General features: G+C 33.3%; 4 protein-coding genes across 4 annotated transcripts; 2 read left to right on the plus strand and 2 right to left on the minus strand.

The window, feature by feature from the left end:
* The first annotated feature begins 1,210 nt into the window (after positions 1–1,210).
* LOC116117918 (probable serine/threonine-protein kinase PBL7) lies at positions 1,211–4,347 on the plus strand. The gene is made up of 6 exons (XM_031403912.1): positions 1,211–2,104; positions 2,205–2,462; positions 2,546–2,718; positions 2,843–2,922; positions 3,018–3,165; positions 3,713–4,347. Exons 1-6 carry the CDS (start codon positions 1,555–1,557, stop codon positions 4,058–4,060), a joined length of 1,557 nt encoding a protein of 518 aa, XP_031259772.1. The 5' UTR covers positions 1,211–1,554; the 3' UTR covers positions 4,061–4,347.
* Positions 4,348–5,742: 1,395 nt separating this feature from the next.
* LOC116117914 (polcalcin Ole e 3-like) lies at positions 5,743–6,127 on the minus strand. Its single transcript, XM_031403908.1, has 2 exons — positions 5,882–6,127; positions 5,743–5,787 (listed from the first exon to the last, which is right to left on the minus strand). The coding sequence occupies exons 1-2, from the start codon at positions 6,125–6,127 to the stop codon at positions 5,743–5,745; spliced, it is 291 nt and encodes a 96-aa protein (XP_031259768.1).
* Positions 6,128–6,352: 225 nt separating this feature from the next.
* LOC116117911 (probable fructokinase-6, chloroplastic) lies at positions 6,353–11,602 on the minus strand. Its single transcript, XM_031403906.1, has 7 exons — positions 11,222–11,602; positions 9,430–9,638; positions 8,500–8,712; positions 8,013–8,210; positions 7,772–7,909; positions 7,133–7,249; positions 6,353–6,722 (listed from the first exon to the last, which is right to left on the minus strand). Exons 1-7 carry the CDS (start codon positions 11,358–11,360, stop codon positions 6,588–6,590), a joined length of 1,149 nt encoding a protein of 382 aa, XP_031259766.1. The 5' UTR covers positions 11,361–11,602; the 3' UTR covers positions 6,353–6,587.
* A 3,067-nt stretch (positions 11,603–14,669) lies between these two features.
* Positions 14,670–16,531, plus strand: LOC116117912 (calcium-binding protein CML24-like). The gene is made up of 2 exons (XM_031403907.1): positions 14,670–15,221; positions 16,347–16,531. The coding sequence occupies exon 1, from the start codon at positions 14,750–14,752 to the stop codon at positions 15,209–15,211; it is 462 nt and encodes a 153-aa protein (XP_031259767.1). The 5' UTR covers positions 14,670–14,749; the 3' UTR covers positions 15,212–15,221; positions 16,347–16,531.
* Positions 16,532–17,106: the final 575 nt, after the last annotated feature.

Here is a 17,106-nt window from a genome sequence, read left to right on the forward strand (position 1 = left end):
TTTTTTTTTTCCAAATAAATGGTGTAATTTATATTTATAAATTACACAATAATGATGTTCCTAAAAATAATGTAATTTAACAGGAAATATTGAATACGTGGCATGTAACATGATTTTGTAAATTATAGTAAGTGAATGCTTCCATCCATTATTAAAAGAGTTCCAAATAATCCCTAAACTAAATGGTGGTTACCAATTATGTACCGACTCTTGTCACACGCGCAATTGGCAGTGCAGTGCCACGTTTATAATCATCCAATTCTTCTAAAAAAAAAAAAAATTGACCAATTTAAAAGTGACCAACCGTATCGGTACTCGAATAACATGAGCCCAATTTTTAAATGGTCCCAATTAGCACCACGTCATAACATTCTTGGGTGGGGAAACCAAATTGGGTCCCTCCCTTTTGAATTTAATTTAATTCTTATATTAAAGTTTCATTAAAATTAGGATTGCAAAAAGTTATGCTGATATTATTGGCATTCTTATTGTTGCCACAAGTTTTGGTAAAATCTTAATATTTTGTAGGTAGAGTGATGTTTCTCCTCCAATTAGCTTCATCAGATTATCATTATAAATAATGAGCATGAATTCCTTTGAGCTAATATAGAAAGAAAATTACACCGCATGTTTGAGTGGATATTTTCTCTGAACAAATTAGAAGAAAATCATGAAATGGCCGTTTCAAAAATTAATATGTTGATGGAATTTTGCAGGAGAATATGTAAAATGGGATGCATTGGCTTAAATTTTGACTACGTTTACGAGATAAACACAATTCTATCATTATCAATTGATATTTACATTCCTATTTTAGCACAAATGCTTAAACTCTAGAGCAATTATCGAATACCCTTTTGACTAAATAATAGATAGATTCATGTGATTTAGAAATTCATTAATTAGAAACATTTCTTGATATGGTATAAAATTCTTTACATGAAAGATGTCAAAGATAAAAGAAAAATTGTTGGTCACCGAACCATCTTGCTATAAGATTACTATACTAATCAATCATCTTCTCCCTAATTGGCTATTAATAATTAATTCATTACCCATTAACCCCCCAAAGTTAGGTCTCTCCTCCTTTATTTTCTTGGTTAATAGTTGGTACTCTTTCTCATTTATTTGTCATGTCACTCAACATCCCAATTCACCATCTTCTCTTGTGGGTTCATGTTGTCCAGTTCAGCCTTGGCAATAAGAATCTCTTTGCTTGCTTTTATTTCGTATTTATATTCTCATCCCACCAAGAAACCAACCCCATAGCCATAACCCATTTGCCATTTTCAATTTATTTTCTAAGTTTTCTTTCGGTTTATAATAAGAGAAAGACCATTTGCATTACTCTTCACCTTCACCTTCTCCATCTAATCTAATGTTAATTTAATTGACTCACATTATCACTCTCTTTCTTTCTTTTACAAATTCTCTCCCACCCTTGAAGCAAAGGACCCAACTTTCACTTTATTTTATTCTCTCTCACTTTTTCTTTCTTTCTTTTTGGTTTCTGCTTCTGGGTTTCTGTGCTTATATTGAGATCTATCATCGAGTATGGTTTTTTCCCAAGACACTTGCACTTATTCTAATAACCCACAACAGAATGCTCTAAACACTATAGTTACAGATCACTACTGTGACTATAAACACTATAATGACCTCAAGATGAGAACAGCTTTGAGAAAGATGATTTGGGATTTCGGTTTATCTTGTTTTTTGCCTCCTCACAGTGAGAAAGACAACGATAGAAATAACAACAGTAATAAAGGTAAAAACTTGGAGCATAACAAGGCGTGGTTGCTTGCAGAGTCTGGTGGATGTGGAGGAGCAGAGTTGACAAATAATGATCCACAATCTGTTCACTCTTCTTTCAGGTTCAGTTTCTGCTCTCAGGTTGAGCTTGAGTCCATGAATATGAGCTCTTCCGCTTCTGCCACTGTGTTGATGGTGAATTTGGACAATGGGTTGTGTGACACTCGCGCTCAAGACCAACTCAAGTGGAGAAGGATTCAGTCTCTCGAGAGGAGTATATCTCCAGTGGCTAATTCTTTGATAAGACTTAGCTATGGTGAAATTCTTGCGGCTACTCGTAATTTTTCGAAAGGTATTTGTAATGGACTTTGTTTGATATGTAAAAGTTTCAATTTTGTTTTGATTTGGATTTGTTATCTGTGATTGCAATTGATTTTGTTGTTGATGGGTAGGGAGAGTTCTGGGAAGAGGAGCCTTGAGCTTTGTTTTTAGAGGTAAAGTTGGGTTTTTGAGGACTTCAGTGGCTATAAAGAAATTAGACAAGGAAGACAAGGAGTCTTCTAAGGCATTTTGTAGAGAATTGATGATTGCTAGTTCTCTTCACCATCCAAATATTGTTCCCCTTGTGGGTTTCTGTATTGATCCAGAGGAGGGCTTGTTCTTGGTGTACAAGTATGTCTCTGGGGGTAGCTTAGAGCGCCATTTGCACGGTATGTCGTTTGGTTGATGTTTTTGTTTGAATTGGATTTTATTTTGTATGAGTTTGAGTGATTTATGATGCATTGATTTGCAGAGAAGAAGCGAGGAGTGAAGGGTTCTTCGACACTAGCTTGGTCTGTTAGGTATAAAGTTGCCCTGGGAATTGCAGAGGCAGTTGCATATTTGCATAATGGAACTGAAAGATGTGTTGTTCACAGAGACATTAAACCCTCAAATATTCTCCTTTCTTCCAAAAAGACACCTAAGGTGAGGAATTTAGTTCCATAATCACACTCTAGGGTCTAGTACTTCAATGGAAAATTTGCCGTCCTCTTAATTTAGTCCGTCATCCTACTAATTTTCAATTGGATTGTGACACTGGTGTTTGCAGTTATGTGATTTTGGGTTAGCTACTTGGACTTCTGCACCTTCAGTTCCTTTTCTCTGCAAAACCGTGAAAGGAACATTTGGGTATGATTTTAGAAAATTTAGTTCTTTTCTTTGATCCTTCAGTGAAAAAACGTGCAAGTTTATTCTATTTACTGAAATTATATCTGAATTTGCAGTTACTTGGCTCCGGAGTATTTTCAACATGGAAAAGTATCCAACAAGACTGATGTTTATGCATTCGGAGTGGTCCTACTGGAACTGCTCACAGGGCGAAAGCCAATTGAAGCAAGAAGGCCACCAGGAGAAGAGAATTTAGTCCTATGGGTAGGTTGTTGTACTAAATGCTTAAACTACCCATGTTTGCTTTGACTTAATGATATTTAAATCTATGGTCCCTTTGTTAGTTACTTGTAGTCCAATGTTCCCTTGATATTGACAATAACCAAAATCCTAAACCACAATTATGATCATTTGGTCAATGAAAAGTTTTCCTGGTAATGTTGCGAATGCCACAATTGTTTGTGAACTATCAGATACTCCTACTGCAGTGGATATGTTGAAAATAAAACTTCAAATAGAAAATGTCTAGTCTACTATACCGTGGAATCTGCTGTTAATTTGATTCTTTGCAAGAATATGACGGTGCAAATTACTAAATTCTAGATTTTATTGTCACAAATCAAATTCCATTTAGTGTTTTAACATGAGCTTTGGCCTTGAAATGGTCAAATTCATTGCCATTATTTCCTATGGTTATTAGTTCAAAAAATGGGATATCTTCTTTTCCAGTTGATAATGTCCTGTCCAAGGTTGTCAGGTTAACATAGTTGCAAACTTCAAATTCTAATTGAACTCTACATTTCTTTTGCAGGCAAAACCCCTCTTACATAAAGGAATGGCAGCCATTGAAGAAGAGTTGCTTGATCCACAGCTCAAATGCACTTTGAAAAATTCAACTCAGATAGCCCGGATGATTCAAGCTGCATCTGCCTGCATAAGCAGTGAAGAATCTCGAAGGCCAGGAATTGATGAAATTATCGCGATACTTAGAGGTGAAGAAGAATTAATTTACTCTACTAGGAAAAAACACAATTTTTCCGGATATATTGATTGTTATCCTCAATTACAACAAACAAAAAGTGAAATGAAGAGTCACTTAGCCTTGGCAATGCTAGGAGTTTCAGAGATTGAAGACGATGACCACCTTTATTGTCGTTGAAACATAACACAATGAACAACCATCTAATTTTTTTTTTTCTCCATTATTTTGTTGCTTGTTTGGGAGAAAAAAAGTGATAGGGATTAGAACAGGAAAAAAGTGTTGAAATTTGTACATAGGAAAAGAATGTTTTTCAGAAATTGTGTGTGTACATAGTTTTTCATTTACCTGTCCCTATATACTCAAAAGGGAAAAGTGTAATGGTTTTCGTTTGTAGAGCTTCATTTTTATTAAGATTGTTGAACTGACTTTTTGATAAAGTTATGCATATTCTTAATCTTTTCAATTTGGCGGTTAAAGGAAAACCACATGTTTTAGTTTTAGCTGAAATTAATGTATGATAAATATTTTTCAGGGACCATACCCTGAAATCTGCATGAGCTATATAAGATAGCATTTTATACACAGGTTTTTTTTTTTTTTTTTTAACCTAAAATTCTTCAAGATCGTAAAAGATTGTTATGGGTAGCATTTTATACACAGTTTTTTTTTTTGTTTTCCCTAAAATTCTTCAAGGTCGTTAAAGATTGTTATGGGTAGTTGGTTTAGTTATGATACTACCACTTGTTAATATTAGGTTTAAAATAAAAAATAAAAAATTAATTGGAGAGTCAAAGTGCTTTCTGTTTTATGAAATAAAATTTTTAATATATAATCTAATATAACTCAAGTGTCACAACAAGCTTGGAGAGAATAATTTCTTTAGATAACAGGTAGTTGAGCTATCTTGAAGCTAATGTGGGGCTCTAAATATGAATGAACCGTTTGAGCTGCAAAACTTATTATATTATAAGACACAAACTAATTAATTTAATTGATAACATTGTTTATTCATTTTGATATAAATAGGTAGGCCTTTTACATCAAATCTCGCTTAACGTGGGTAGGGTATTTTATAAATTCCTTATAGGATGCATATTTTGATTTTTCCATGCATAGGGGTGTGCAAAACAGGATATCCGATTTGGTTTTGCATTTTTCTGATTCGATCCAAAATTTGGATCAGGATGAAACCTAATTCGAATCTAATCCAGATTTTGTCTGATTTGGTTTTGATCCGATCCAAATATTTGGATCGGATAAATTAGATATAAGGTTTTGATTCGAATTTTTATAAAAAATTATCAATTTACCCCCTAAAAATTTGCATTAGTACCCCTGCACGTTAGCATTTCATTACATTTTGACCCCAAAGTTGTCATCGTATTTAAGAATAGTTCACATACTTTACCACTTTTCACCTAAAACTCCAAAATGACTTCTTAAAACTTGTAGTTATGGACTAAATCAGATCGGATCCGGATATCCGGTTTCTTTGCAGAGCCTATCTAGTATCTGATCCGAAAATTCGGATCTTCCAAAGATTAATATCCGAATCCCATCCAAATTTTCAGATATCCGGTTTTTTCGGATTGGAGCGGATATCGGATTTTTTTGCACACCCTAATGCCCATCCCACCAGGCAAGACAAAATATTGAACTTGAGATCAATTAGAAATTATTAATAATTGAATTTAAAATAATAATAATAATCATAGCCCCATAATTACAAACAACAGCCAAACTTCGATCAAGTGGCCAGTATTTATAATTTTATATATATAGAAAATAATAATAATAATAATAATAATAATAATTTAGCCGGAGAGGACATACTATATAAAAGACTTTTATCTATGAATTTATATACCAGAAAGATTAGAAATTGAACTTTTAAGGTATGTATCCTATCGGACACATTCCAAAAATGAATTAATATAAATCAAACTCGCAAACTTAGTTTTGATTCCAATGCATGAATAGAAAGAAATTTTATAATACTTTGGCAACATCCTTTATGAGGCCGCTGTTGGCAATAGCAAAAACTCTGAATTCCTGGAAGGATATATATCCATCACCATCAGTGTCAATTTCTGCCATCATATTTTCAACTTCAACTTCTGAGACTGCCCCCAGTTGCTTCAAGCGATCCCCCAACTCTGTTGCTGAGATTCGACCATCACCATTGGAGTCGAACTGCTTGAAAATCCGCTGGCGATCAGCCAGAACCTGTGAATCGTCAGCCATTTTGATTCTTACCTTTAAATTTTCCTGGGACAAATTTGGTTTGTGACTAACTATCAGCTTTGCTTCTTAAAGAAAGGATTCGTTGACAAGGCCATGCAGACTGGCGAATAGTTAGAGGTTGAGCATATTGTCCGGATCACCTCAAGAACTAGTTTTACGAGATTAAGGAATTGCATGACAAGTGGAAACAAGGAAAAATTTGCATATATTGCAAGCTAAATAAAATTTAAGACACAAGATAAATATATACTACTTTATTATTGTTGCAATTATTATCATTATTTTTTGACTGTATAGAAAATAATGATGAGGTTAAAAACAATATGAAAGGCGTAGGGTACATTCAAATTATTCGGTCAAGTAAATAGGCTCCTATGAAAACAACAGCAACGTGCCAGGCTGAACCGACCGGCGAGAGCTCAAGCTGTTAGCTAGTTTTACAGAGATTTGGAAGAAGATTCTATGATGCGGGAGTTTGAATGGTACTCAACACAGCTTCTCTAGTCGGCAATGCTGGAATTGCACCTCTCTCCATCACAGTCAGAGCACCACAGGCATTAGCAAACCTTAGAGCAGATCTCAACTGGTCTTCTTTCTAAAGGATTAAATGCGAAGAGAATATAAACATGCAAATTAGATAAAAAAATTCCAATCCAATTTGAACTAAAAAAAGTAGACATACATAAATTATTTTTCTCTGCATGCTACAACAAAAGATATTTGGAATTCGATAATAAAATTAATACAGAGTCAGATATTAATCATGAATCGAGATGATAATCGGTTATAGTTATCTTTATTAGTAATACTACTCATTCCAATGCATATCCCAAAAAATGTGTCACCCTATGTGGCATTGTCATATCATTGAATGCATCATCACTTTATTTACATGTCAACGCTACTTACAATAACACATGTTTGGATATGAAATTCAGAACCAGTTTTGGGAAAAGTATTATTATAGGTATATAATATCATTTAGTTTTTTAGAATGGGCAGTACCTCAAGCAATGAGAGATCAGCAGCAAGCTGTGATAATATTCCAGCTACAAAGGCATCTCCAGCACCAGTCGTGTCAACAGCATCGACCTTTAAACCCTTGACTCTTCCACTGAAATCCTGGAAAAATATAAGAATATGGTTAATTTTAGATTCCTAAATTTAAGAAACATAACCATTGTTATGCATGTGAAAGAACATTGTCCCAAAAATAAAATTTAAGATCACAATATTTAAAACATCAATTTATACCCGGAACTGCCCGAATTTTATAATTTGATAAGAACAGAATTCCTTTTGATCTGCTTTTCATTTAGATAATTTTCCAATAGCTATCAAGGATATTGTTGTTATTAAATAGAGTTTCTATTAATTTGTCCACTATTCAGAAGCAAGAATATATAGGTAAGCTTAAAGATTCTTTATTTGGGAAGAAATTTGAGAAACTTCTTTCTTTTAATTAACTTTCAAATAAACTTTGATGCTTCCATTGTCAATGTTACTAACTTATCTTTCGTAAGTAGTTTCATGAAACCATCATTTAATATTATGTTGCCCTAGCCCCGCATGTCAGTAAGCACACATGCATATGTAGATACCTGAGTTTAAAAAATGTGAAAAGAGAATATTTAAAGGGCTTACCTTGGTGTAATACCTGCAACCACCAGGACCCTCAGTGACAAGGAGCAATTTAAGATTTTGATGGAATAATTTATGAACAACTGCATCATCATATGGATCTTCTCCTTGGGTTAGAAAAGCAATCTCTTCTTCACTTATCTGGAAATTTATTTAATTGTCATAATTAAGCAGTACTACTTTCCCTCTATTGACAAGAATTTTTTTCTAGAAAGAGAGCCAAAAAAAAATATTTGAATTGTACCTTGATAATATCAGCAGTCTCCCAAATGCTAAAAATTCCTTCCCTTGCTTTGTCTGCAGAGGCCCACAATGGAAGCCTTAGGTTGGGGTCATAAGATAGAACCACTCCAGCATCCTTTGCAGCTTTTGCTGCAGCAATATGAGCTGACTTGCATGGTTCAGTGATTAGACTTATCGAACCATAATGAAAAATTTTAGCCTGCAGCATGAAGGGAAAAGAAATTAAACCAAATTATATGGGAAAACTAACAACATTATTGAAGAAACAGAGAACATACTTGGAATATTATGATCTGTATTTCACAAGAATTCAGACACCAACACAGGAGTAATTCGTATAAATGAATTATGTTAAGTGGGAAGTATGAGCATTTTGTGACAAACTTGTGAACTAAATACTTGTTTCAGACTTTCAGTCATTATCTAGTTGGATTTTTTTTACCTTTTTTCTTTTTATTTAATTGACACTCGTGGCAATTGCTGCGTACCTTCCTAATCAAATCTAAATCAAGTTCAGATTCTTGAAGCAACATATCTGCACTAGGATTACGATAAAACATGAACTCACGTTCCCCGTCACTCCTCAGGGTAACAAATGCTAGAGCTGTTCGTGCACCAGGATCAAAACGCATCCCATCACTATTAACATTGTTCTCCTTTAATATATCAGCAAGCATGTAACCAAATTCATCTTCACCAACCTGAGCATATTGCATAAAACATTAAAGATCTAAGAGAATGTAACCACACACACACAATCATATAAAAGAAAGTGAGATCTTCACCACTGGAAATGTGGGAAACAGATTCTTCTACATTTTCTTATTTAAATATATTATCAATTTTATATTGTATGAAATGAAGCAAGATAATACAAAAGATGATTATTTATCTGGTAATCAGGCTTGTTTGATGGAAACTCAAAGAACACCTGATCAATGCTAGTAGTGTGGCTTGATCTAGACATTTGGTAAAAATATTTCTTTTCAGACGAAAAGGAGAAAATCTGATAGTTAACTGTTAAAACCTTGACTACCACATGTACAGGAATTCTCTAATAAAGAGTTGATAAACTCTATCTGCAATTCAAAATTTGGCTTTATTCAATATCTAGAAGGAATTTATTAATTTACTAAATTCTGTTTCAACCCATTGACCATGTTGATTTTGATAATATTGCCCAGTGTTACTTTTTCTTAACAAAGACAACCATACAGAAATGCTGAAAACAATCACAAGCTGCGAGTGTATAAGAACACATGGCAATTAAAAGAAAAAGAGCCCAATTTCTCAGCTGAGGTTGAATAATAAAGAAAAAGATGAAAAAAAATAAAAAATGGAAAACAAGCTACCTAGGAAACATGGGGGAGAGTTACTATGTTAGCAGGAGTTGAAACAACTATGATCTGAAATGGTACCTTCCCAATAAAAGCTGAAGATCCACCAAGACGAGCTATGCCAACAGCAACATTGGCAGGTGCACCACCTGGAGCTTTCTTGAAAGCTGGTGACTCAGCCAGTGAAAGCCCACTAATAGTTGGGACAAAATCAATCAGCATTTCCCCAAAACAAACAACAAGAGGAGATTCCTTTGTTTCAGGTACTCCATCACCGGAAAATGCTTTGACTAGCATATATCAAAGTTATCAAGGATCAGCGATGAGCAACACATGTAGAAGTCAAAGGTAAATAGGTAACCAGAAGATTAATTTATAAAACAATCCAATTCTATATGTATAAGCACATCAAACTAACAGCACATGAAAAGCATGATTAGCAGTTTGATTCGTAACCTCTTGTAACATCATATTATAGGAATGAATAGAGTACACACTTCTCTTTTTACCATAAAATATCTTACCACATACATAACAAATTCGATCTCATATATATATATTTAGCAACATATGCATATAAAAATTTTATTACTGAACTTGGATATTTCTCAACCAATGGAAGTATCAGAGAATCAGGACATTTCATTTTCATGATTTCTATAACAGCTCAACTACATAAAAGAGTTAAATAAAAAAATGAATAAATAAATAAAAGAAAAGTGCCACATGAGATAGACAGCCTAAGCATTTGCCAACATTATATATTGTCACTAATGCCAGTAAACCATCTATATGCTTGGAAATAGGATAATCCTAAAATTAAGATAATCTGTCATATCTGAATACAAATTTAGCTTCATTTGAACCTAGAACGGTTACTCCAAAAGGTTTCAAATTAGAACTATAACAAATGCTGATATGATAGCGTCGTAGATCCAGAATGGAATCCAATACCAAGTATATTTGTCCTGGCATAGTGGTTATAGTGTGGTAATTGATCACGTGTTTTCATATGCCATTTTCAGTATGAAGTTTTTTCTGCCCTTCTTTTGTTGGCAGTCACTCTGGAGGTTATAAATTTATTTGTCATGAATTGAAGAATAAGCTATCTCTTAGCATCATCATTCAGTCAATCACTAGATATACCGTTCAAAGTCTTATAGTGGCTAGTGAGAGATCTGTGCAGAATAATTGTTCATGTGAATGTGAGGTGACTACAGAGATTTCCCCTCTCATTAGTTGCAGCCCCCATTGTCCATAAACTCCCCTGAACTCATCTGAGGCTGCTTCCACTTGGAAAGGCCAGAAAAGAATTTAAAGGTTAAGATTTGAGTGCCAGACCAGCAATTGTTATCACATTTCTGACAATCAGGTGACAACTTTGAACCAAGTTTCACCATTCTAAACCTCTATGTACTCTTTAATGGTAATTTCTGCAACCCAACAGTGTTCACGAATGTTTCGGTGCAAGATACTTAAATGTTCATATCCTCCACACACATTAATTATAAAATCAAGATGATTTCCTACGGTATGAATTTGATTATTACTATTTGCATCTCCTATGATACTTATCAACACATTATCATTCTGATCTTGATTTTTTAAAATCTTTTTCATTCAGGACCCAATTACAACTGCTAGTGATGCATAAAAACCAAATCAAAGTTCAAAAATTCCATTAATGTTACCGCTATTCATGTATAAGTATATTGATCTTTTGTGAAATGCAACAATAAAAAACTTCCCCAAAAGGTAATTAAAGAAAATCAGCAGACCCACAAGCTAGAAACGTTAATATCAACACATACATATAAACAACAAAGCATTTAAAAAAAAGGAATAAAATTTCGAAAAAAATTTGAGTACCCACCACGGACATTCAATCGAGGAAGCGAAATGAGGGAGCTGGACGACGAAGCTTTAACAGTCGAATGAGTGAACTTAATTGAGTTGTGAGAGTAACAAGAAACACCAGCAGTGAAGCAAAAAGAAGTGGAAGGAAGAGCCATTGCTTGGAATATAGTAGCTGAGAGGGTGAACGTAAAAGATGGGAAGTTAAGAAAAATGGTTGGAGATAAAAAAAGGGGAATTTTTGGCAAGGAATTTGAAGAAAGGAGATGAGTGTCAGCGTTTAAGGTGAAAACGGGAGAAAGTTGGATAAACTAAACAAGTAAAGAAAAAGGGACAAGCAAAGAAAATAACGGAGAAAGCTAGGTGAAGAAACACAACCAGGTTTTTGTTTGTCACTTCATCACTGTCCTATTCTTAGCTGTTGGTGTTTAACTATGTAGTATATATATAATTATTTTCTTTTCATCTACCTTAATTCATAACATAAAATGATCTTTTATGGGTATTTTTTCTCCTATTATAACAATCAATGTAATTAATTTTTTTTTTTTTTAATTTTTCATAGTATTATAGTATAGAATTTTTTTTTTTTTTTTCAAAAGACAAGAAGTGACAAATCTTTAAAAGGAATATTACTAAGGATAAGAATATAATTTGACAAACTTTAGAAGTTGAAATTAAGTTGACACATGTCCCAATAGAACATTGACTCGTATGATAAAAATAATAAAATATTTATTTAAAATATATAAAGAATCCACTATATTATGTAGATTACAATGTTTACATGGACATTTATTGTATTTAAATATTGTTGGCGTTAATATTAATGTTATAAGTTATAATATTCTTATTGAACAGTCAAATATCACAAATGTGTAAAATAAAAAATAAAAAATTATATTAGTATTTATTTTTATTAATTGAAATTTAATAGTAACTCTTACTAGATTATTTTATATATAAGTTTGACATTAAAAAATGCCAACAAAAAATAGAAAAGTTAAAAATGTGAGCTGGCTGGGGTTTAACGGGGTCAACCGAACCCACTCAGGCCCATTGTGATTTCTTCCTTGTAGACATGTGGTGTAAAATGGAAACTTAAATTTTGATATGTGATGTGTAAATTATATTAAATTAAAAAAAGAAGTAAAATATAGACAATTATTGCCTTATTGGTGATATCGGAAACACTATGTTTGTATTTGACCAATCCATTTGCTGGTGTTGGTGTCGCCAATTTAATCCGATCTTTATTCATATCTCATGGTGTTTGGGTAAGTTATTTTTTAAAATCATTTTAAAGTATCTATTTATAGATGAAAAAGCTGGGCCCGGTCCATGGGTAGCCGGGTTGGGTTTTTACCACCCTTACCGAGAACCATCACTGTTGTTGTCCTTGTATTTGTATGCTAACATTAGGCCGTTTGAATGGATTATAACATATTCTTGTAAAAGAAGTGGTTTCTCACAAACGCTAACATGATAGTTCGTAATTGGTCAGATAGAATTCATTGTTAGACAAGTATGACCTATTGTAATCTGACCAATTACAAGCTAATACGTCGTGTTTGTGAGAGAAAGTTAGTGAAAAAGGTTTGTGAGTGTAGTATTACTATTGTTTTTATCTTTAACCCCCATCTTTAAGTTTAAGTAGGGATATAATTGTGATAAAAAAAAAAAAATTATTCTTATTCTTTCATACTTTTATTTTAAAGTTTTATATTTATAGTTATCAGAATTAAAGTAAATTGAAATCAACAAGAATTAATAATAAAGCATGAGAAAAAAATCAATCAAATCAGGTAGATGTTTTGTTTTAATGGGAATGAAATCAAATTTATCTTGGGTTAAGAACTTCAGATGAGATTTATAATTAACTACTTGATTGTAAGAATTTTTAGGTTTTGTGATACAAGCTTTTTTTTTTTTTATTTTTTTTTTTGGGGGGAAATAAGTTTTTCTTCTATTAAAATATATTTGAAGTGATTACTTAATTATAGAGCTTTGAGTTATGATTTTGTAACAAATTAGTCTATAATTTTATGATAGCTTATTGATTGATTTGATCTATACTTTATTTAACCTAATTAATTTAATTATACTTTCTGATTTTTGATAATTGTAGATATAACTTTAAAGTAAAAATATAAAAAAATGAATCATTTTTATTTTCTTATAATTATATTCTTACGTAAACTTGAAGACCGGGGCCAAAAATCACATCCCTGGTAATAATGTATATGACGGATTTTCCAAAGTCCAACATGCACTAATGACATATGATTTAACATCAAGGTAATGGCATTGCAGATATGAGTAATGAATCCGTTTTTCAACAATTTTATTGGACAATTAGTTGTCCACTACCACAAACTTTCAACTTGGACAACCTACATCTTTCTTTGTGGACCTTCCATTATTTTCAAACACCACCGAGGCACCAACTCATTTATTTACCCACTTGATTTTTTTTTTTTTTTTTATTTAACAAAAACAATTATGATGTAGAGAACAGATCACTTACTAAACATCATCATAGCTTTCTTTTAACTTCACCCACCCCCGCGCGGCCCGCCTGCCAAAAATAATACAAGATTTTTTTTTTTTTTTTATGTACTTGAATTGAATATTGGTGTCTCCTCCAACTCATGTCCTTTTCTACCTTGCTTTACTCTATTGGCTACGCGCTTTCTTCAACCTACTCTACAATACGTAAGCAGTAAGCACACGCCACTCATTCTCCTTTTCCGTTTTTTTTGTTTTTGTTTTTAACAACTAATTTCCACCTGGCTTTATTAGCTTTATCACTTTATACATTAAAAGTGCACCTATCTGTTATAATAAGAAGGAAAGTATTTTTCTTTTTTCCCAATTAAGGGTGTTCAAATGGAAGAAATATCTTTATTTTCCTAATTATCGTAAATTTTATAAGATTTTCGAAAAAATTTACAATTTAATATAAGATCGAGAAACCCGTATGGTAAGTAATATATTTGATAAAAAAAATTGTAAAAGATTTATATAAATATAATACATAGATTTTTTTCTAATTTTAAATGTACATGATATTATTATCATATACAACAACCCGCCCAACCACGCTGGATGTGTATAAGAACTGAAACACGCGTTAACAGGTAAATGTCACCATCGTTAGCAGCCAATTATTGTTGGATCACAAACTTTCCTTTCAAGGCCAACAATAGTATCTCTTTCCAAGGCAAAAATCAACTGCACCCACAACTACACTACTAACCACGTGTACCAATCTCATTATATCTCTCAACTCTCAACTTTCAGCAACCAACCAAGTAACAAACTCCTTAACTAATCTACCTTAACTGACTGTACCCGCCCGCATTTCATCCCACACCACCAAAAAGTAAACTCTTGGTCTGGCATACGTGTCATTTGCGCGTTAAAATAAAACCGCGTGAAAGTTCAACGTATATAGAAATGAACTCAAACTCCACGAATTCGAAAAGAAAACATAAACAACAAAAGAATTAAGAAGTTTTAAAACTAAAACTTCTCTTCCTCAAGGATGGCGAGAAGTAAAGATGCGACTTCTTTGGGTTCAGTGGACGAAGTTCGCAAAGTGTTCAACAAGTTCGACAAGAACGGCGACGGAAGAATCTCCACCGACGAACTCAAGGACATCCTCCGTGCGCTTGGATCCAAGACTTCGCCGGAGGAGGTCCAACGCGTAATGCAAGAGATTGATAAGGATGGCGATGGCTACATTGATTTCGACGAGTTCGTTGAGTTTCATAGCGGCGGAGCCTCGGCCGGCGGCGACGGTTCGAAGGAGTTGAAGGACGCCTTTGATCTATTTGATGTTGACAAGAACGGTTTGATATCAGTCGGTGAGTTGCATTCGGTGTTGAAGAAACTTGGAGAAAAGTGTTCGATGAGTGATTGCACTAAGATGATTAAACAGGTGGATGCCGACGGTGATGGCCATGTTAACTTTGAGGAGTTTAAGAAGATGATGACTCGCGCCTAATAGCCAAACGGTTAGATCGAATGGTCATTAATAGCTTTTTAATAATGCATTGACTGTAGGTAGCTAGTTATTTTAGCTTATGTGTGAATACCTGCAATATGCTGCTAGGGTTTTTTTTTTTTGGGGTTTGATCGAGGTGTCCGGCAGCTTGCCTGGGCATCTCAACCAATCTTGAAGTTAACGGCCCGTATTAACAACACCTCAACTAATCTTGAAGTTAACGGCCGTATTAACAATCAAGGTTAATCTAATTCAGGATTTTTGGGGTAATACCTCAAGAATCCATGTTCAAATACTCGGCCACCCACCCAATGGTGGTTCTGCTAGGATTTTACTATTTCTTTGCTTATATAACTTGGAATTAATCGTTAACAAGGTTTTTAAGTCTCTTTTGCTTTATGTATATTGATCTGCTTGTTCATAACGAATTGTATGAAAACGTACGCCTCAAGTGTCTTAAACTTTGGAGTCTTAGGAGGATTAGATACGTTAGAAAGTTGAATATCATTATAGGAATCATATAATAATTAAGTGTGTTTTAGTTGTTATGGAAATGAGAAAGCGCGTGATTAGGTTATGGGTGGTTCATTAGATAATGTGAAATAGATAAAATTTCTCTATTAGGTTTTGGTGTTGGACCAAATTTGATGACTTGGACAAAACGTGTAGGGTTGAAATCAGAGAAAACGCTGTAGAATTATTTTAAGACTAGAATTAATAAATTGGTCAAATTTTATTTGTTGGGAAATGTGGACAAAATGCTTTAGATGTGGGAGACGCTGATGTCAACGCGGAATTGTTTTGCTTGGCTCAGATAACTTCTATTGTTGATCTAGAATCTGGTCCATCTTAATTCTCAATTAAATAATTTAATTAGTCAAATTGCTTCTTTAATGCAAACAACTTCAATTGGAGCAGTTAGGAGCTAGTCTGGCTTCAGATTCACGTGGTTCTAGAGTGGAGTCCACAGACAATTTAAAGCCTGCAAAAAAAAAACTGTCTTCACTTTTCTGTTGTGTCAACTTCATAAAACCTATGTTATACAAATTTAATAGCTTTCAATAAATCATTTTACATTCCAGATTTAAATAACTTTTTTATTAATATTTTAATATTTAACTTTAATTTGCGTCAGCACGAAGTCTGAGCCCTGGGGCATCGTTCTTGGTCCATGGTCTCTTATTCTTAATTGATGGAGATTTCTTGTTGCAAAGGAAAATGTCAATGTCAAATGCTTTGGTTGGTATCAGTGATTGTAACTGATGTTATATCATCCCCTGTAAAACGTTTTCTATAGTATCCGTATCCTGGATTTTCTTATATTTCTAATAATGTGGTGAATATTCATTTTTTTTTTTTCTAAATTAATGGGTGGGTCCATATGAAACCTTTAGTCAAAATAGAGACTAAAGGTTTCATAATAAGGGTTCTTAGAAAGAAAATTCATGAGACCGACTCTGGTGATAGTAAATGGATTCTTAGAAACAAAAATTATAAGACTATCGTTCTCATACTCTACCCTCTATACAACATCATCTTTCTCACTAAAGTTGTCTTCCTATAATAAAAGAATTGTTTAAACGTAGTTTAAGGATTTTTTTTGGGATTAGGGATTTGGAAGGGTGTATAGATAATTTTATGGGTTGATACTTTATATAACGTCATTCTAAATTAATTTACATTTGGGAATGATATTCATGACCTAGGAACTAGATTTTAAAATGGGAGAAGACATTTTCCCACCCAAGGTTTGGCCAAGCGATACTTTCTCAACCTTTAAGTTTTGAAATCACACTTTCTCATCCTTCGTTAGGTTTTGTTATTTTTTCTGTTAATATTTTATTGAAAAGACAAAAACACCCTTAAATATTTAATTTTATAAATTTTTTATTATT

Source organism: Pistacia vera, unplaced genomic scaffold, assembly GCF_008641045.1.
Source record: "Pistacia vera cultivar Batoury unplaced genomic scaffold, PisVer_v2 Contig825, whole genome shotgun sequence".
In the NCBI taxonomy this organism is placed as follows: domain Eukaryota; kingdom Viridiplantae; phylum Streptophyta; class Magnoliopsida; order Sapindales; family Anacardiaceae; genus Pistacia; species Pistacia vera.

Excerpts from the sequence above, each read along its gene's own strand:
- LOC116117911 (XM_031403906.1), bottom strand. The coding sequence starts at position 11,360 with ATGGCTCTTCCTTCCACTTCTTTTTGCTTCACTGCTGGTGTTTCTTGT. Across the intron at positions 9,639-11,221 it reads TCCTCGATTGAATGTCCGTG|TCAAAGCATTTTCCGGTGAT; the intron begins GTGGGTACTCAA and ends GATATATGCTAG. Across the intron at positions 6,723-7,132 it reads CTGATCTCTCATTGCTTGAG|AAAGAAGACCAGTTGAGATC; the intron begins GTACTGCCCATT and ends TTAATCCTTTAG.
- LOC116117912 (XM_031403907.1), top strand. The coding sequence starts at position 14,750 with ATGGCGAGAAGTAAAGATGCGACTTCTTTGGGTTCAGTGGACGAAGTT.
- LOC116117918 (XM_031403912.1), top strand. The coding sequence starts at position 1,555 with ATGGTTTTTTCCCAAGACACTTGCACTTATTCTAATAACCCACAACAG. Across the intron at positions 2,105-2,204 it reads TACTCGTAATTTTTCGAAAG|GGAGAGTTCTGGGAAGAGGA; the intron begins GTATTTGTAATG and ends GTTGATGGGTAG. Across the intron at positions 2,923-3,017 it reads ACCGTGAAAGGAACATTTGG|TTACTTGGCTCCGGAGTATT; the intron begins GTATGATTTTAG and ends CTGAATTTGCAG.
- LOC116117914 (XM_031403908.1), bottom strand. The coding sequence starts at position 6,127 with ATGGCTGACGATTCACAGGTTCTGGCTGATCGCCAGCGGATTTTCAAG. Across the intron at positions 5,788-5,881 it reads TCATAAAGGATGTTGCCAAA|GATACATACCTTAAAAGTTC; the intron begins GTATTATAAAAT and ends TGTGTCCGATAG.